Source organism: Pyrus communis, chromosome 7, assembly GCF_963583255.1.
Source record: "Pyrus communis chromosome 7, drPyrComm1.1, whole genome shotgun sequence".
Lineage (NCBI taxonomy): Eukaryota > Viridiplantae > Streptophyta > Magnoliopsida > Rosales > Rosaceae > Pyrus > Pyrus communis.
Genome location: NC_084809.1, coordinates 10,016,290 through 10,037,797, shown reverse-complemented (window position 1 = coordinate 10,037,797; position 21,508 = coordinate 10,016,290). Strand labels below are relative to the sequence as shown.

At 35.9% G+C, this 21,508-nt stretch overlaps 2 protein-coding genes and 1 non-coding gene across 4 annotated transcripts; all 3 read right to left on the bottom strand.

The window, feature by feature from the left end:
- Positions 1 to 6,716: 6,716 nt before the first annotated feature.
- On the bottom strand, positions 6,717 to 10,931 carry LOC137740325 (uncharacterized). The gene is made up of 5 exons (XM_068480184.1): positions 10,186 to 10,931; positions 9,436 to 10,036; positions 8,451 to 8,855; positions 8,035 to 8,237; positions 6,717 to 7,370 (listed from the first exon to the last, which is right to left on the bottom strand). Exons 2-5 carry the CDS (start codon positions 9,869 to 9,871, stop codon positions 7,122 to 7,124), a joined length of 1,293 nt encoding a protein of 430 aa, XP_068336285.1. The 5' UTR covers positions 9,872 to 10,036; positions 10,186 to 10,931; the 3' UTR covers positions 6,717 to 7,121.
- Positions 10,932 to 14,463: 3,532 nt separating this feature from the next.
- TRNAE-CUC (transfer RNA glutamic acid (anticodon CUC)) lies at positions 14,464 to 14,536 on the bottom strand. The gene has a single exon. It is a non-coding gene; the product is annotated as a tRNA-Glu (tRNA).
- A 1,669-nt stretch (positions 14,537 to 16,205) lies between these two features.
- LOC137740293 (uncharacterized) lies at positions 16,206 to 19,542 on the bottom strand. Of its 2 annotated transcripts, none has more exons than XM_068480153.1 (5): positions 19,413 to 19,542; positions 17,904 to 18,169; positions 17,331 to 17,482; positions 16,777 to 16,916; positions 16,206 to 16,630 (listed from the first exon to the last, which is right to left on the bottom strand). In XM_068480153.1, the coding sequence occupies exons 2-5, from the start codon at positions 18,155 to 18,157 to the stop codon at positions 16,463 to 16,465; spliced, it is 714 nt and encodes a 237-aa protein (XP_068336254.1). In that variant the 5' UTR covers positions 18,158 to 18,169; positions 19,413 to 19,542; the 3' UTR covers positions 16,206 to 16,462. The 2 variants fall into 2 exon arrangements, with proteins under 2 accessions (XP_068336254.1, XP_068336255.1); XM_068480154.1 differs by having other exon boundaries at positions 16,777 to 16,913.
- Positions 19,543 to 21,508: the final 1,966 nt, after the last annotated feature.

Below are 21,508 nucleotides of genomic sequence, written 5' to 3'. Positions count from 1 at the left end.
AAGATGCTCTCACCTGTCCAGACTTGGCTATTTGTAGGACAATCCACTTGGCTACTTCGGGAGGAAAACTGTCACCTTCATGTTTAGCTAGCATCCTCACTTTCTACTGATTATTATTATATTAATTTTTTTCACCTACTATTATAATCTTACGCAATCATCCTTGTAGTTAAATAACAATTTTTGCTCTCAACCAAAATGATAATTAATAAATGTAGTTTAATGACAGTTTTACCCTTATATCATTGGAAATTGTGAAGCAAAAAATAATCGTAAAAAATATGGAGGCGACACGTGGATTCTAAGATACAAAAAGACAAAATTACCCTCGAAGCACACTGAAGCTTCTACGTACAAGCAGCGGACAATCAAGGTCAAAAGTGATCAAAATAGGTATTTATTCAAAACATATTTCATTCATCCTCATCAAATCTCCCTCACAAGGTAACTCTCAAATTATTTCTCCTAAATTATATTAATTAGCTAATTTATTTATTTATCACTCAATTAATTTACTAATTAGGTAATTAATTGTAAATTACACCAAAAAACCACTAAAGTGGCCGGTTCCCATCTCTCCCAAAAGGGCTAGCCACACCCCTATAAATACCATCTCATTTTCTCCAAAAACCTAAGTTAAATCCTCTTGCAAAATTCTCTAAATTCTCTAAACACTTTTCCCTCAAAATTCTAACTTTGGCATCGAATGTTCTTCAGCCAAAGTCTCCCCCATTCATCATGGGCAAGTGAGGCTTTTGGCCTTGACCTAAAGTGTTAATTGTTTTGTAGGTGCAATTTTGTCCAAGAAGAAGAATGCGGAAATTTGCATCCACAAATTGGTGCTTTCATTTAGAGTTTGGTTCACACACTCTAAGAAGACTCTCGCATTCAACGTTTCTAATTTCTCGTTCATTTGTAGATTTTTCGTACGTTCTACTTCCTAGAATTTTTTATAAAATTCTTTGAATAAACGTAAAAGAAAAATACAATGATAAGAAATTTGGAAACCACAACGAACGAAACTTCCTACATTCAAAGATCCGGATCAAGTGATGGAGATTGCGATGTAGCCCCACCACAACGATCCACAAGGCTCAATGCAACGACAAGAGGAGCAATTTTGCCATCACGGAGCACCACCACCATGGCAGCCACAGGTACCACCATGGTAGTGGGGAGTGGGCCAGCTCCATGGCAACAGACCATGGCCTTATGCGCTACCACTACAGCAACCCAAACCCAGGACCAAGCCTAGGCCTAGGCGCTGGTAGCGGCTGCACAAGTAGCCTAATCTGCAGCCCACGTCGCAAGGCAGCTGAGCCAAGCCCAGCACGAGCAGGCCCAAACCGCTGTCCAAGATGCATCGCAGGCCCAAGCTGCGCTAACCATTCCCTTGGCCCAGATCCAATGCGCTCCCAGCACCACACTACGCCCACACGCCCAGCACGTGGCACGACTCACTTCCACAGCCCAATCCATTCCCGTGGCTCACTAGGTGATCCCGACTAGTCCAAGACTGGTTCAACCGTCCTAGATTCATATTTCTAGACCAACGATTGGACCGAAGGCATTTTCACACTATTTCTCCACAGATTTGAAGTTTCCCAACTCAAATCTCGCGCCCAGAGTCCATTACACTTCCACTACTCAAGGAGACGCATACCGTCTAAGCTCTTCTAACCCGAATGGTGAATCAACTTTTGCAGCGCACCGAGGTGCAACTTGCCCTAGACGAGGTGTCCCAAAGCATGACAAGGGCAGATGATGAACTTCTTTAGCAGCGTCCCTACAAACAACCCCTCAACCAGCCACGATCTGAGCGTTCTAGCAGTTTACGCTCCTGCCTGGGTCATCGGGATAGTGTATACTCTCGTCTTAACGAGCGTATGAGCGTGCACTATTGATCAAGCCCACAGACGAGCATACGTTCACAGTTGAGGCCACACTCTGATTATCAACATAGACAACCTTTCAGGCAAAGTGTTCATTCACAACTAGGCTCACAAGAAGCATTATTTACCTCACATTGGAGTAAGCAGCAAGATGGATGGAGAGAATCAGTCACTCAATTCGACTCAGTCACTTAATTTGGCGAGAAAGCATGCATTATGGGACGAGGCCAAGCAGTTTAATAAAAACGAGTCGGAAGAGAAGCGCATGGAACGTTCCCTAACCAGAGAAGACTCATCGCCCGAAACATTCACCAAGTTCACAGTTCCCATCAGCCAAATTCTTCGCAAGCTCAAGATCGAAACTTGGTTTGAACTGCCGCCATCCATAAAAGGCAATCTTACCAAGCTGGATCATACAGAGTATTGCGTATTCCATCAAAGACTGAGCCATACTACCAACGGCTGCCTAAAGTAGAAGTAGTACCTTGAGAAGCTGAAAAATGAGGTCAATGCAACGAGTATCTTAACAGGTCAACGATACGGCCTGCATAAGTAAGGGAAGTCTCCATCACCTTCTGAACCCTGTTAGGGCTTTTCCAAATAAGTTCGAAGTCTCAAGCAACTCGATGAACAAGGCTTCGCAAGCCGATGGTTATTCAGTTTGATATGCAATTTCAACCTTCCAGCAAAGTTGATTCATTTCTTTATTCTTAATGAAGATTCAAGAAGTTATTCATAAGCCTGGCTCAACTGTTGTCTACAACAACTGCTCAAACCCCTATCTGGGTTTGCTCTCCAGTGCGAGAGGATAAACTAATTGCTCTCCAGTGCGAGAGGGTAAACCAATTCCTCGACACCCAAAAGGGTCTGCTCTCCAGTACGAGAGGATAAACTAATTGTTTTCCAGTGCGAGAGGGTAAACCAATTTCCTAACACCCAAAAAGGTCTGCTCTCTACTGCGAGAGGATAAACTAATTGCTCTCTAGTGCAAGAGGGTAAACCAATTCCCCGACCCCCATATGGGTAAGCTTTCCAGTGCGAGAGGGTAAACCAATTCCCCCACACCCATATGGGCAAGCTTTCCAGTGCGAGAGGGTAAATTAATTCCTTGACACCGATCTAGGTAAGCTCTCCAGTGCAAAAATGCCACATAGCTCAGAAAATCGAATGCTTGAAGACCACCTAAGCAACAAATGGTTAGGGGGCAGCAACTACTTTGCACACAACAGTTCGCTCATCCGACACTTCATCTTCAGCAGCTCCATCGTTGACTGCTTCATCTACGGCAGCTGAGAAATCAAACTTAAGCAGTTTCCTCATTTTTGGCAAGCAGCCTAAACTTGGTAGCCCAAATCGTGGCCCATGCCACGCCACTTCCTCAGCCCATACCGAGCTAGACCTTGGCTTCAGTCAAGCCAAGCAGCATAAGTAAATGGCCCTTGCTATACCTCTTCCTTGGCCCATGCCAAGCCGACTCCTAGCCCCTGCCAATCGACATGCCGCACCATCCCAACGGCTGCCCCGTGGCAGCACCACCCAAGAAGAAAACAAGGAAAATTAAGTTTTTCTTACATCGGTGTAGCGCCGAGAAAACAAAGATATCAACATAATACAGTTCTTTGCACAGGCAAGCAAAGAAGAGTGCTAGGGGAAATTAACAAATATCCTCTAGTTTTCTCTCTTTCTTGTAGGGATAAATAATTGCCCTCCGAAGTTGATTTAATCCCCTACTTAAGGTAGGCCTAAGTAGGCTTTAGAGGCGATTTATTTCCCTTTCCTAAAAGAATCTAATTCTAAGTCCATGTGGAAATCTGCATCAAAGTTATAGATCTCTACACTTGCTGCCCTTTTCTGCAAGCAGCCTAACGGGTGTAGGAGCATTTGTGGAGCAAAAAATAATCAAGAAAAATATGGAGGCAACACGTGGATTCTAGGGTATAAAAAGATAAAATTACCCTCGATGCACACCGAAGCTGCTATGCGTAAGCAGCGGACAATCAAGGTCAAAAGTGATCAAAATAGGTATTTATTCAAAATCTATTTCATCCATCCTCATCAAATCTCCCTCACAAGGTAACTCCCAAATTATTTCTCCAAAATGATATTAATTAGCTAATTAATTTATTTATCACTCAATTAATTTATTAATTAGCTAAGTAATTGTAAATTACACCCAAAAACCACTAAAGTGGCCGATTCTCATCTCTCCCAAAAGGGCCTACCACACCCCTATAAATACCACCTCATTTTCTCCAAAAACCTAAGTTGAATCCTCTTACAAAATTCTCTAGCACTATGTTTAGATGAAGAAATTTAAGATTACCAAGGAATTTTAAAATGACGGAAATTGAATTGACAGGATTTTATTTTCTAGAATTTGTGAATTTTCTTGTTTGGTTAGCCTAAAAAAACAATGGAATTGAATACATAATTTTTTATTTTTAAGCTCTCAATCATAGAAATTGGGAAATGACACCTATGTATATGGAATTTAAACTTGGGAATTGGAGGTCCCAAATTCCAATTCATCGTGGGCACATGAGGCTCTTGGCCTTGACCTAAGATAGTAATTGTCTTGTTGGTGCAATTTTTTTCCAAAAAGAAGAAGGCGGAAATTTGCATCCACATGAAGCACTTGCTAAGCAAAGCCATTTGCGTGGGTAGTTTTGTAACTCTAAACATTAATCATATAAGACATCTCCAACCCTTAGGGATAAAGTTTAAAATTTTAAGTCATAACCTAGAAACTGTTTTTCTCATCCAATGGTTATGGCTTAAAATTTTAACCCAAGGTTATTAAATAATGATTTTAGCCTCTCTTTTTTTCGGTAATTCTTTTTAAAATAAAATTTATGTAGATTATCCTAATATATTTTTATGAACATTTTAATCTAAAAATATTTAAATTTTGATAAGTAATTAAAAATCATACAAATATATAGGTATTCTGTTAGATTTGATCTCATTTGATCACAGTCGTTAAATTAAAGTAAAAAAACAAAACAAATGTCTGAAATATGACAGTTTGATGGGTCTAAAATAATTTAATCTAGGCTTAATTTCTAGGAGGAATCTAGCACAAACATATATTTTCTCCCCAAGGTTTATTTTAGCCCAATGGTTGGAGATTTTTTATTTTTTTATTTTTTTATTTTTTAGTTTTGTCAAACCAATGGTTGGAGATGGTTTGAGAGATTTTAAAATTTATATTTTAAGTTTTATCTCATAAGTTTGAGATGGTCTAATGGTAATTATGGTACCATTCGTGGATCTTAGTCAACAGCTAATGCTCTTTACGAAATTACACCCATACCCCTTAGCAAATACATGGAACTATGGAAGGCAGCAACTTATGAGAATTTGCAAATAGTGAGATTCAGTTCTAGTTATGTTACGGTTCAATTAGTAGCGAATTTTCAGGTCATCCGGAAACTGGAAAGTCTCCTGTATCCGATCATTGACACGCAGTGAATTGGTCACATGAGAATATTGGCTTCTGCTAAAGCAATGTAGAGTTTAGTTTATTAATTTTAAGTGGTTTTTTTTTTCAATAACAAGATTTTTTTTTTCTCTAGTAGTATTCCTCTTCACTTGTAAGTGAGATGTCTTAGGTTTGATTCTCATCAAAGGTGAATTTGAACCACATTATGAGACTAAACTCACCTCCTTCCTTTAATGTATATAATATCGTTTGTTACAAAAAATAAAATAAAAAATATTTAAAAAAAAATATTTTTTTTCTCTACCAACACATTGTAAGAGAAAAAATCAAACTCGAGACCTTGGATACATAAACAAAATTGTAAGCCCCTGACCCCATTACTAGGATATGAGAAATGCTAAGGAGTAGACTTTTTACTACCTCACATTTTTGGCATAATGTTTTATAATGTTAATAAGAGAATTGTATAAAAAAAAATATATAAAAAATAAAAAATAAAAAAACATGAAGTGACGGAGAGTCCATGAAGAGTCCACTTTGATAGAGTCTCCTTAGCATTTCCTATCGGATATTAGAGTGGCTGGTGTGACAGCTTTCATTTTCCAAATTTCTAATGATGAGCCCTCTGACAACATGTGTATTGGCTTTAACAACAAAGCTTCAAGTTCAAGTTATAGATGATCTAATTTTTAGGGCTCATGTCCTTTAACTTCGCTCAAGATAAAAGAGTAGGACCAATCAAGGCTTATGATTTTATCTCAAAAGATTTCGATGCACTTCATGAATAATTATTTTTCCGTAAGGGACATTTGGTTCTTATTAGTACAAACGACGATCGGCAGATGCTCACTGGCCTAAATTCAAGTAGCACACAATTTTCAAGCAACACTAGTTTAGTAACAAACAAATGACATGCTAGAATCCCAGAAAAAAATTGAAAACAATGCAGAATCCTGCAACCAAATGATATAGTCTTTATACTGATGCAGATAAACTTCAGCAACCAAAAGGCGAAAAATACCAAACGTGCTTCTTACATAAACAGCAGATCCATTCATAAGCCCGAGCAGCCACAGCATTAAGCTCTGGAACGCCATCCTCGTTCATCAGTGCTGGAAGAACTGCAAAAGGAGATCAGATTTCAGCTACTATCGCAGTTGACACCGAGGTGCGGACACGCTCTTGCACTTTGAGATTGTTCAGTAGAGTTGCGAGGACATCTTGTGGACCAATGGCTTTGGCAATGCACCCAAAAGTCTTAAGACTCTTAACGGCGGATACCCTTCTTATGAGTCAAAACGTACAGATGAAATATTAGAAAATTGAAACCTCGTGGCCCATTTTGAAACTCGCTCGAAACACTTTGACGGTGTGAAATGTGCTTTTAGCCCCAATAACTATGTAGTTTATAGAAATCTGGTTTTTGTTAGTACAAACCATGACTGCTCACACTCACAGGCCTAATGAAAGAAATGCAAGGTAAGACACTAATTTAGTGACCAAATGATAACAGACTACAGTTGCTGAAAATAGTTTGAACAACTTTTTTCTTCATATGGTAAAACCAACCGAGGCTCCTCGACAGTCTCAATGGCAAAAGGAAAGTTCCTCTTAACTTTCATACATCGATAGTAGATCGTACATGAAGTCGGTGTTCTTAGTCTCCAGAGGATAAAACTCCTTGCACCATACAAAAGAGAAACTGAATGAGAAGCCAGACACAGAGGGCTTAGTCTGCTGCTAACCATCCAAGGAATACACATGCTTAATTAGTTCATTCCGAAGGGCTATGGACAAGGGAAAAGGGTAGGAGACGGGTCTCTCCACAACTTTCCATCTACCAAATCGAGTTTTTTCATCTTCTCCTCGCACCAAAACAGCTGCTCTTTGCTTATTCTCACCATTCGGAGGGTTCTCGACAAAACCTTGGCGTCAATGAGGCTAAACAAAAGCTGAACATCTTCTTGCAACTGCGGCCACGATTTCTTCTTCCAACCTTTCCTCTTTTTTTGCAGTTCCTTTAACTTCATCCATTTCTGAAGCACAAACAGACAAGTTTCACGACATAATATGATCATTTGAAAAGAAATAATAGTTATAGTAATCCAAGGGTAGCACACATATAAAACATGACCTTTACGCTTCGACCCTAACGGAAAATGCTTGCACCTTCTAATAGTTCACATTGCATTCTCGACAACAGCATAATATTGAGTTTCAGAACACCAGCTTGACATCATTATTAAGACAGATTATTCAAATTTATCAAATGAAGCATAACTTAAACACGTTAGCTAGTCTATCTAGGCGTTCCGAACAAACTAGAAAATATCTACAGAAATTTTGAATCCGAAACACACTGGAAGTCATTTGTTTAGAAGATCTATCAGTACCCAAACCACAACAGTTATGGGATACAGAAAATTAGAGAAAGAATTCTATTATTCGAGTCTAGTACTCCATCAAATGTTTTATGCATGTTATAAGCACACATGCACACAAAATCCCCAGAAAAAGAAATTATGAAGAAACTCACACAAGTAAGAATAAGGCTCCACTCTTCAGCAGGTAAAAAGTAATAAAATTTGAAATTAACACCAATGTAATCAACAAGACCACTTTTATTATAAGACTTTGTTATAACTTGCATAAAGATGCTACGGTGGAAAGACGAAAGAAAAGATATGCTAGAAAAACTACCTTCTCGAGAGAAGATTGAATCTGCTGAAGTGGGGTGGCAGCCTGGTTTTGATTCCCAAACAAGTTAAGAACAGAGCTTGGTTTTTTCTTATCCATCTTCAGGAAAAGCTGGAAAGTGAGGATTGAGGTTTCAATAATCTTGATGAGGTCAGGAGCATGCACCACCGAATCTAATTCTTCCTCCTTTCCTTTTTGAATTGGACCTGAACAAATTCATGACACCAAAGCTATTAACATCATAAACAACGAAATTTACCAACAGGTCTTATTAATATTAGAAAGCTGGGGAATTAGTACATATGAATATGGTAATACATGAAACAAGGCTTCTAATTTCATTGCTCGTAACTGAACTTACAACTATAGTAGACATCAAATTCTTGATCCTAAACTTTTTGGACTGACAAGAAGCTTACCTTGTATATTAGGCACCCGCAGTAAATTAGGAAGAAGCCTTTGTGTGCGAGCATAAATTTCAGCCCTGTGGCCCTCCTCAAAAGGTTCATTTTCGATATACCTTTGTAGTAAAACCTGGAACTGTTGAAACTGTTGAGCACTGTGGTTGTAACTGTTGGGATTTTCAGGTTGGCAAGCGATTAGCTGGTTTAGTTGAGTGTACTGACAGTGCAGTGCCTCCCAAGACAAGCAAAGTTGACCTACATATGATGTCTCAATATCCTGGAACGGATCATTTTCTGGCTGTTGAAGGTGCTCAGTTTCATCATCAGGCTCTTCAATCTTCTTCAAAGAAAGACAGCGAAAAGGGGACGTAAGCTTCTTAGATGCTGATCGCGGTGATGGGGTCGTAGGGGTTTGGATGCCTGTAAGACAACATTTATTTGCATTGACGATTTAAATAATCTGTTTGTACTGAAAAGAAAAACCAAAAAAAATCTACAGAGACTATCGCTCTGCAGTAACCTAACCCCTGGAGCTCAAGAAACAACATATAGACAAATGTATTGTTTCATTTGCAGACCAACCAGCTTCAGAAACATCAGCTTATGTACTTTCAAACTGCTCGTATACCTAGAGCTTAACTGAATCAAGTTTCTATAAATTTGAGCTATCCACGTTTGTCTGAAAATTCAGCTCTCTGCCAATTATTTGAAAGAGACCAAGCTCAAATCAGATTCACATCTATTTCAACACTGCATAAATCTCCTCGTATCTTTACTTATTCTAACCTCCCATATGGCTTGTTGGGCACATAGAATGTTTCTTTCTTTTTCTATTTTACCAATGAAGTGGAAAACTTCATATGTATTTCATGTAGGTAGATCCATATAAAGATGAAACATTTCAAGTTCAAACAGCCAGTCAAAAAGAAGTAAAGCCCTAAAGCTAAAAGTATGCTTTAATTTGAAAGGGTAACAAATTTGAACAAATTTCAGCGCTTACCAGTTCCATTAAGATGCTGCGCACTCATCCGTTCGAAGAACAACATCCTCTCCCAGTACTTGTCATATACAGCACCAAAGCCACACCACCATTGTCGGCCTTCTGCTTCTACATCCCTCCACTCGTTAGAGCTTGTTTCACCGGCCTGCTCTTCTTCTTCTTCTTCATCTTCGGGAAATGACTCTTCTTCCGGAATCAACACCATGAAGCTATTCCTTCTCAATTCTTTTAACCTCCGCTTGACCTCCTCCGTTATGAAATCATCATCATCGTCCTCAGCTTCTGCCACAGAATCAGCATTGGCCGACTTACCAAAATCATCACCACTATTCTCCTTGCTGGGTTCCTCCGGCTGTGGCACAGGATTGTCCTCTGACACATTTTCCGGGTCTGGTTTGTGTGCTTTCCTAAACTTCTTAACTTTGAAGAAATCCATAAATCACAACTTCCTTAACAAATTGGGTTTTCTTCTACCCCGCCAACTTATAAATCTCTCTTCAGCAATTCGAAACTCGAAAATAACACCAACAAAGGAAGAAACTTTGCCAACTAATAACTCTTTTTGTTCCAAGGTCTTTATACACTGAAGGCACAGTGAGATCTACCAGCAGAAAAAGTGCAGATATTTTTGAACTCTTACTTCTCAAAACCCTTCTGAGCCAGAATACAATGAGCAAGAAACCCTAGATCTAAGCAGAAGATCTAACAATCCAAGTTTCATTTGCAAGAAAATACAGATCAAGTAATCACCTTTGCTAAAATAGACTCCCCAAAAAGCCAGATAGATCAGAACCCACAAAACTTGCTCAAAGATCAGCAGATTTCTCCAACATTTTGCAGTTCCTGGAAGCACATTACGCAAAACCCACCAAAAAAGGGACCCCAAATCATCCAAAAAAAGTTCAACAAGATTTGTCCATTTTCTCCACTGCACTACTCAAAGCCCATATGTTTGAGCTGCACTACAGTAAAAAGCAAATCCCAGAAGAACAAAGTGCATAAAAAGTACCACAAAATTCCAACTCCTATAAAGCCCAAAATACTGAAAAGTTTAAACCTTTAGTACCCAAAAGCTAGATCATCACCCATCAAAATCCCAGAAGATCCAGGTGCATCTCTTTCCAACCGAAGCCCCTCAAAAACCCCAAATCTCCAAATGTGGAGAAGGAGAAAGGGCATCCAGCTAAAAACCCTGCAACCCAGAAAAGCAAAAAATGTGCAGAGAGAGGAGCGAGTGAGAGCACTGTTTGGGAACAATGCCAAGTGCTTTAACCGTGAGCAATAAATTGATGCATTACCATGTTTTCCCTTTTAAAAAAGTTTCATTAAATGAACTGACTTTTGCTTTGATTTTGTTTGATAAAATGATTTGGGATGATTTAATTTTTAATTTAATGGGAGAGCTTCCGTGTTTATCAAAGTGTTGGGTTTTGGATTTTTGCGGGAAGTGGGAAGAGCTCGAAATACACGAGGGTACGCAGGACGGTGGACACCAGTATTGCTAGACACTTCTGTCAGCCTCCCGTACAGAGAATAATAATTTTGTCATAAAACACGCAAGCTCTCTGCTATAAAAGCCGCGCAAAAGTGGGTTTAATTTGTGCATGGTGGTCTTGAAATTACATATTTACCCTCGTTAGCTTTACAAAAATGTGCTTCATTTCATGCCCCATTTGGCATGAGAAAAAAAAATTGTGGTGAATTTGACATGAAATGAAAGCGTATGGTAATTTGATTGTCGGTGAATTAGTCAACTCCCAGTCAATAAAAGGAAAAGGCAAGCTAAAAATTTGAAACATGTGTTCTTATGTATTTACTGGAGAGATTTTCTTTTGAAGCTTTTGCAATCAGCTTCAATAGTGTTATTTACTAAACTAATGTTTGTTACGTGTTAAAAATGTGAGTTACATATATAACACAAGCTTCACACGTGATGAATTTGTATCAGTGTTTTTCGTTCCATTGAGATTGATTGGGTTTGTGGAAGAAAAGGTCATGTTCATTCTAATTTCATGCCAATAGCATGGTGAATTAGAATTTTATGAGTAATGGGCTACATACATGCGATCAACTCATCTCATGAAATATGTGCTTGTTTAAGAAAGAAATAACTCCAATTGACAATTTAATTGAAAATGGATCAGCAAAGATATGACCGCAAATAGCATGCGTACTAAAATTCACTAAGATATTGGAGGAAGAATTAAAAACCACATTGCATCATTAACATGTTCTAACTAGCAATAGTTAAAGAATAATAATGTTTTCTTTTCGAGTTTGATAGTCAATATTGTCATTGATCCATGACTTCTTCAACAATTATTCTTCTATAATAATCACCATGGCAACAAATTCTGTTTGAAAGCCTAAACATGTGGCATTAATGAAAAGGAAAAGGCAAAGAAATTAAAAATTTTGAAACATGTGTTTTTCTATTTATTAGAGAGATTTTCTTTTGCAATCAGAATATAAATTACCTATCTAACACAAGCTTCACACGTAATGGATTAGTAACAAGAGAGTGATTTTCGTGCTATTGACATTGATTGGTTTTGCATAAGAGAAGGTTACGTTCATTCCAGTTCCATGCTAAGAAGAGTGATTTTCGTGCCATTAACATTGATTAGTTTTGCGGAAAAGAAGGTTACGTTCATCACAGTTCCATACTAAGAGCATGGTGAATTAGAATTTTATGAGTAATGGGCTACATCCATATGATTGACTCGTCTTATGAAATATGTGGTTGTTTAGGAACAAATAATTCAAATTGACAATTTAATTGACAATGGATCAACAAAGATATGGCAACATATATCATATGCACAAAACTTTCATTAAGATATTGGAGGAAGAACTAAAAAACCACATTGCATCCTTAACATGTTCTAACTAGATAACTACATTGCATCCTTAACATGTTCTAACTAGCAATAGTAAAGAACAATCGTGAGGTTATAAATCATTATAAATTTTTTTTATTTAAAATTGAATATAAACAGTATCTGACGAAAATTGACTGCACGATGTACAATAAATAAATGTGATTGAAGGATCCTCACAAAGAGGATCCAGCAAGGATTCTCTCTCCACTTCCACCCAACAGGATCCTCTCCGTATCCTTTTGGTGAGAATCTTGAGGATCCATAAATCGTGTCTGTTCATCGTACATCATGCTGTTAGTTTTTGTCAGATATTATTTGTATTTATTTTTAAATAAAAATACTTAAAATTGTTTCAGACCCAAGATATACAATAAACGGATATAATTCTTGAATCTTCGAAATTCTCGCAAAAAGAATCCAATGAGGAACTAGATTCCACTTCCATAACCATAGTTTGGAGAAGAATCAGCTTTTCGTAGCTCCCAATAAACAAAAGGTAAAGAGAAAATGGACTCCTCCAATTGAGGCGACGAAATAAAGTTTTTGTTTGAATTAGAAATCTTTTCTACAACGCTCTCATATTTATATTTATATATAATATATAACCGATCATATGCTAAGATGAGTATTCGGTTGGTAATTCAAGCTTGACAATACAAGGACAATATGAGAGATAATTATCTGTGTGATTTCTACATCGATCAATTAAAACGTTCGAGGTCTATGCACCGTCTCAAATCACTCATATTGCAAAATCAGGTGATTATATTTATGTTATTATTTAGGGTTTTCTTATTATAAATTCATGTATATGCTATGGTTGCAAATTCATGTGACATTCTACACAGGTTAATGGAAATTTTATTCAATTAAAAATCAAGCAAACAGTAGATTTAGAGAGTTGCTATTAACACTTTAAAAAAAATTATTCTACATTCTGCATATGTGGAAATATGACGAGAAAATGCACTTAAACCTTGTCCAATGGTTGGATTAAATCTTAAAATTTAAGGAAAACTAATGAAAAGGACTTGAAAACTTTGAGTTTTAACGATAAAGACAAAATAAATGGTAAAGTGAATAGTACCAGGATTGATTTTTTAGTGTAAAAATGTGGTTTTTCGTTAAAATGAACAGTATCAGAAACTTTTCGTTAAAATTCACTAAAATTTAAGCTTTGACCTACCCAAGCCATTTGAAATCACTGGGTTTAATAACCCAGGAGGGAAAATTTATGGGTCAGATTACACCCAAGAATAAAGCCAGACTTTAATTTACTCGAACTAAAACGTGAGATGCGTTCCACACGCCAAATGAAAGAATGGCGGCACCCATGTGGACAAGTATGTCGGCCACTCTAAAATAGAGCCATTGGTTGATCAACAGTTCAAAAAATATGATTGTGGGTTGATCCAACGGTAATACTCAAACTTTGTTTATATTTATTTTTACTTATAATCCAACGGTTGCTATTAAATGAAATTAAATCTAATCGTAAAAAAAATCCAACGACACAAATTTAAATCTAAAGGCTAAAACGATTAAAATTTTCATTTAACTCAAATTTAACCTAAAAAAGGATAAAATATCTATCTAGGGTGTGATTTTTCATTATGTATCGAAATTTAAATATTTTTAAGTTAAAATGTTCATAAAATAAGTTAGAATAATCTACATAAATTTTATTTTTAAAAGACTCAAAAAATTATGTTAAAATCATTCTTTCATAATCAATGACTTAAATTTTACGCCATCACTATGGAAAAATTTCTGAATTATGACTTAAAATCCTCTAGGGTAAGTTTTTAAGCTTTAACTCAGACCATTATACATGGTAGCAATGTAATTTAGAGTGTTAATAATAACTACTTAAATTTTGAGAACTGTTTACTTGTAAGTCCTTGATAAACATGACACTTCAGAAAACTCAAAACTTTTGAGAACCAAGAAAAATTACAACTACAAAATAAATTAGAACATGACAAGTAGATAAATATCGGAGAGTTACTATTTTGAAGTTAAAAAAAAAAGGCAAGGGGTATTACTATTTCATCATTCTGTGGGTCTAAAATACATGGGCCCAACCCATGATATCGACATGGACCAACCCATAATATCTTTAAAAATATAAGAACATAAAAAATGGTTCCGTTGCCGGGACTTGAACCCGGGTCTCTCGGGTGAGAGCCGAGTATCCTGACCAACTAGACTACAACGGATTGTCGAGCACTAACAATTATATAAGCATAAAAAAAGGGACCACACGGTGACTTTACTTTCCTCTCAGCAAAAAATGGAACCTAAAAAATTAAGGGTTTTTATCACAAATGGTGTCTATGATTGATCAAACCCATCATTTTGATCCCTCACTTTCAAAATCAATCAATGTCATCTCTAACATTCATTACCAAACATCAATTTGGTCATTCCGTTAAAATTCTGTCAACTATTCTGTTATTTTGTATGTGGGACCTACAAATCTAATGAAATGGTGACACATGGATTACACAAAATAAGGGTTTTTATCGCACATGGTCCCTGACATTGATCCAACTCCTCATTTTGGTCCTTGAGTTTCAAAAATCAATAAATTTGGTCCATGACTTTCAATACCACACATCAATTTAATCTTTCCAATCATATGGCGCCACGTGGATTAACTACAATAAACTATTTTCTTATGATTTAAAACTAAAAGTAAAATAAGAAACTAAAAACCAAAACTAAAAGATAAAACAAAAGTCGTCGTTTTAATCAGGGTATGCTCAAAAAGAAAAGGAAGACACTATGACACACCACTAAAATACTCGGCTTCCTAAACTCACTCCTTATTCTCTCTAGTTGGTTATAATCCTATCAAATTTAAATTGAATTTGGATTCGATTTTATCGAATTTAGATTGATTTTTTTTTTTCAATTGGGGTTGTGGGATGCGAGAAAAATGTCAGCGCGGAATACTCGTTCATTGATTCACTCTTAAAAAAAAAAAAATATATATATATATATATATATATATATATTATAGTTAATCCACGTGGAGCCATATTGGATTACTAGGACCACATCAGCACACAAACAAAAAAATATTGATGAAATTTTAACAGAAGGACTAAATTGATGTGCGTAGTGAAAGTGAGGGACCAAATTTATCGATTTTTGAAACTCAAGGACCAAAATGAGGAGTTTGATCAATGTTAGGGACCATTTGTGATTAAAAAAAAAACCTTTATTTTGTGTAAATCCACGTGTCACCATTTTATTGGATTTGTAGTTACCACATACAAACTACCACAATAGTTAACAAAATCTTAACGGAATGACCAAATTGATGTGGGGTAGTAAATGTCAGGGACGACATTAATTGATTCTAAAAGTGAGGAATCAGAATAATAAGTTTGATCAACCTCATGGACCATTTGTGATAAAAACCCAAAAGATAATTATTAGTAGTAATTGTTGAAATTCGATAGAGATGATATCTTATACATTTAATTGGAAAATGGGAAAAGAATAGTAATACACTCAAAATTTTGGATCTTTGATTTGAATAATTGTTTTGTAGGATTGATCTTTAAATGAAGATTAACAAACTGAATAATTCTAATTATAAAATCTTTACGGTAAAAACACGTTGTTCGCAAGAGCTGAGATATGCAAGTATTTTGTTATTTTTTTGGATACTGGAAATGTATTAACCAGGGCAAGAGATGCCAAAGAGTACAACAAAAGCCAAACAACAGGCAAACAACCAAAAAAACATACAGGAAGTACAAGGGGGTAGAAAACCCGACACTCGAAGCCAAGCTCAAAGTGTTCCCCCTTGCACCCCGAGCACAAAATTAAGGTGGACAAGGTAAACCATCATTATTCAGGACATGCACTAGTGGGATATGCAAGTATTATCCTTAGTAATATGGGCATTTTCACAATGAAAAGAAAAAAGTTGCATGGGCATTCTTTTTCACATTGAATCATGCACCTATTAACAGTACAAATATAATCAGTTTCTTTCTAGTCCTATCAAGCATGGTATAGCCACGGCGGTTTTCTTCAAGATGAGATAGCCCGCAAGGCACAGGCAATAGTGACTTCCATATATACAAATGTACTCGTGATTAAGCTGAAATAGGTACATTTGAGGTTGATCAGTAACCTAACCAAGTCGATGGTATTGGCTGAAACTTGTTCTTCGCACAAGCCAACACATCATAGTAATCTACATGATTGAAGCAGTCGCGAAAATCTGTGAAGAGTTTTTCAAACACCCTCCATTGGACTGTGATTGATCTTGAGTACGGGTACAGAAGAAAAACCTGCTCATTCGGAATCTATTAGCACCACGGCGTCAAAGTAAATAAACATGTTGCAGCAACAATATATGCTTATTCATGTTTGTATGCTCTGCATTTCGACATTACTTATAGCAAGCATAACAATTAGTATAACTTTATAAGCTTACATCGGCTTCTTGCGCAAGACGTTTCAGTAATTGAAAAGTTTGCTCGTTTTCCTCTAAATTGTCAAGAACAGCCAGCCAGATCTGGGAAGCAAGATCATGAGCCATGTCTCTCGATTTCCCACAAGCAATAAACTGATCTGCTAAAACACACAGTAATCCCAGGTCAGGAGGTCATATGAGATTTACAGCCTGGTATTAATTTAACTAAGCGTCAGCAATGAAATTCCCCATTGGATTTGGTATGCAATATGTACTATCCATGTCACGTGACAGTAAACGATAAAAGGTTCAAGATGCGTTCCATTAAATGGCATACAATTTGAGGCTGTAAACTTCTACACTTACGTGTTATGTAAAGTAAATGTTTTGAACATGTCAACAAGTTAGCCGCAAAAGAAAGATTAACTAGCTTATATTAACTTTTGTTCATCAAATTCGAGATCGAGGATCGGTACTCAAATCATAAATATTCATTTCACAGAATAATTTTCAGTTCCTAGTTTATAAAGGCAGACTAGAGAAAGCACGAAAGAGAAGTGAAATTTGAAACGCACCTATGAGGGTTCCGTGCAGTATACTGGAAGAGGGTGGCATGGTTGAACGCTCAAGCTGCTCTTTTAGAAACAAATAACTATGGCCCACGATCTCATCAATCTCACCATCTAGAGCAAAGATATGTTTACTGACATATAAAGCTTCAAATCTCCTGCGAAAATTGCCAGTGCCTTAGCAGAATATAATGCATGGATATTTGACGAAAAGCACACGCATCAAATCAGCACCTAGGGGACAGTAAGAGCCACCGGTTTAAGATATGAATCCACAAACATCCAGACACAAGTCATAACATGATCTTTAAATAAGATGCCAACAAATCAAGCTAGGCCAAAGGTTGTCGTTTGGTTTATTTTCAAGCGGGAAGTTAAAACAAGAAAAGGAATTTGTCCTTAAGGAAATGATTATATCTTCAGTGATTATAGTGCTTTTTTTTTTTTCAAACAACAAAATATAAAAACTCCGACGAAAGGAATTACAAAAGGAGAGAAAAAAAAGTGGGATTGAAAAGTTAAGGATAGAAAGAAAGAACCAAGATTGGACAAAAACTGGAAGTAGAAATGCTATTATACCTCTTGTTCAATCCTCGAGGGATAGGTCCCGGCCACCTTTTAGCTTGGCTAGCCAAAGGAAATGTCATAGCAATAGCAGCTTGCCACAAGAATTCTCCGCGAAACAAATTGGCCCATTGTTTTTTAACACAGGAGATTTGTGCCCACTCTGAGACAGAAACTCGGATGAAAATTTCTATTAGCAAATGATCAGGAAGCTTTCCGAACGAACTACCAACTGACATTAAACTGTCATTTTGATTGTTATCTGTCATTAGGGTTCTGCACTGGAAGGACCAAAAACATAACACATTACTTCAATAAGCAAACCAACAAAATGAACTAATTTTCATTTAGAACAAGGCCATATTTAAGTTTACGAAAAAATACAACGTTTTTCAAAGGCACATTCCAAAAGAAGAATAAACCCTTAAATCAGCCTGAAGGCTATACAAGAGGCAGATACGTAGTTATGTCATAAAAATTCAAAGACTCAACGACTGTCCCGAAGCTATTGAAAGAACCAATCCATCATCCAAAACGGGCGAATTGGAAAAAGAAACTCATGGAAGGAAGATGAATGAACAATGTAATGACAAAAGGAGTCACTTGAATCAAGCAGAAAGGAAGGAACAAAGACAGGCAGAATAGAACATTAGACAAGGCGAAGGATTCACATTATTTGAAGGTTAACTTATGGTTTTTTAAAACCGAGCATTTATAGTTTACCTTGCTTGAAAAGAAAACAAGGATAACAATTACTTTACTCTTTTACATTGAACAAAGAAACAACCATAAAATGTTTATAGTAAAAGACTAGATTATAATGGATAGAAAGTGGTCCTCGGGTCTAAGTCTTTGCAAGGAACCAGGACACAGACTAACTTCAACATTGCAAATCGCAACATACCAAAACAAATTCTTCCCAACTTGTTCTAGCTTAAAGAAACAAGACACTCTAATGAGACGATATAAACAGAACGATTAACTTTGTTAGTTCTCGCGATATACAACGTTGTCCCAGAAACTCCTGTAGAAACTAAAACAAAAATACAAAGCAACCTATATTTGTCTTCATCAAAATCAATCCAATTCTGCTAAAACTCACCTGAACACCAGATAATAAGCCAAAACATAAGACACAAAAAGGAAACACTTGAGCCACTAGAAAATGGAAAATCACAGAACCAAGCCACCAAATACTTGTTACTCTTTCAAATTACACAATTAAGCAGAACTGAAATAATTCAGAATACAATAATCTGTTGATTTCACATAATATTTTATTAAAATTTCAGCTGAAAGATGAAAACCCAAATTAATTTGGCTACTTAATCCAACAAACAAATGAAAGATTAGTGTTTGATCAACATAATAATAACACGTAGAGAGTCAAATGATTGAGAATTTTATACAACTGAATGGAGATTTCATGGTGCAAAATATTATGAACTGACTGTAAAACAAAGATTAAATATGTCCAAAATAATTCGAGAAGAAAAGGAAAGGAGTGATAAGGAATTGTATTACCTGCGAGACTGAGAGGGAGGAGTGAGCTTTTCAGCTCAAAGGGTTTCTTTTTTATTTTATAAATTTGCTCGAATTTTCTGCTGAAAGTTATAGTGGAAGAAGAAAGACAAGGCTCCTGCTTTCCTCTCCTTAGATGGCTGTTTTAGGTGAGTGACGTCAGAGTTCTCTTGTTATTTTCACTTGAATTTCCATAAAAAATAATATAATCTCTATTAATTAATGGAACCTTCTTTGTCAACTAAAAGAACTGAAGCCTCATCTACAGATGATGTTAAAATACCTTCAATATTAAAAAAAAAAAAAAAAAAACAAAAACCTCTAACTCCCTCCCTCTCTCCTTCTCATTTTAAAAAAAAAATGTGTTCATACACACAAAATGTGTAGGCAAATGCTAATTGTATTTAAAAATATCTATTTTTTCAATTAAAGCATTATAACATTTTGTATTTTATATATTTTTCCATCATTATTCGTTTTTGGGTAATAAATTTGAGTTACTTGGTCCGAGTAGCTGGTGTATGTAAAATTGGAGAATTTTTGTTTACCGAACACGAACACGATCAAGTAATGTTATTTTTTCACATAAATATGAGTGGAAGACAAAACTAAGGTGTCTTTTTTTTAAAATATATTAACTTAAAATAAATATACTTTATACATTGAGTGAAATAATAATACAACGTTATATGCCGAATACATGTAAATACTATTGATAAATTTGCTAAAAAAAAAATATTGTGAAAGATGACTTTGTGGACGACAATGCTTTGCACAATTGGCATATGTAGTCCTTTTGTTGGCTTCTACCAACCATATGTTAGATTCTCGGATGAGAAAACGATGTGACCTACCATCTATAATTGTTATACAAGTGAACTCACCTACCATACAACAAACTGGTTGAACTGCCCAAATTCAAATCGAAATTGTTAGTTTGGTTGGTTTTGATTATCGAAAATTTCGAGTGCTTTCACAATCAAACCGAACCAAGGTGTATTGGTTCGGTTCGTCCAGGGTGTTGGTCGCCTTTAAATCACTTTACACAAACTAAATCATCCCCTTCTTAGTTTAGTTATCTTTACATATCATCTTTTATTTGTAAATTTGGGATTGTAGAAAAGAATGTGGTTTTTTTGTTTTTAACATACTATATTATCTACATTCAGGGGTGGAGAAATGAGCTAAACCTCACAATGGATTAGCAATAATGTGGTTCAAATTCGTTTTTTAACAAGAATTGACCTAACTTACAAGTGAAGATGATTACTAAAAAGAGAAGAATGTGGTTTTAAACTATTAACTATAACTAAGATGGTTTGGTTAGGTAAAAATTGAACTATATTGTTCTATGACATCATTGATATGTATAATAATTGATGGTCTTAGAGCATCTCCAAAGGAGAATAATGTGGTTTTAAACTATTAACTATAACTGAGATGGTTTGGTTAGGTGAAAATTGAACTATATTGTTCTATGACATCATTGATATGTATAGTAATTGATAGTCTTAGACTATCTCCAAAGAAGATGTCAAAATTGCCACATAGACATAAAATAGTAAAAAATGGTAGCAAAATCTTTCCAACCAAGCTTTCAATTTATTACGTGGTCACATGACAGCAGGTCTCAAATTCATTTAATAATTTTTTTTTAATCAATGTGATGCAATATATAATAAATGTTATTGTGTATTACAAGTATTTGATTGGTTATCTCAATAATTGGATCCCACTAAAAGATAAAAAAAAATTTAGAATTACATTATTATTTAACATGATGTTGGAACAAAAAATTATTCAAATTGTTGCATAGGTTATCAAATTTCATTTTGACGTTTTAAATTTGACATCTCCTTTGAACATGCACTTAAACGGCCATGTTAAATCTTTGAATTCCTATTTGGAAAATGCAAGAATCAGTTGTAAACAATTATGTTGGTCTTAGAACGAACATGGATGACGAAGATCAATCTCAAGATTCTGAGGCGGCACTTATTTTTCCATTTATATCTTTCATTGATACCATGATCATCATGTGACCAAAATTTACAAATTCTATTTCACTATTTTTCAACATAAATTTTAAATATGAAATC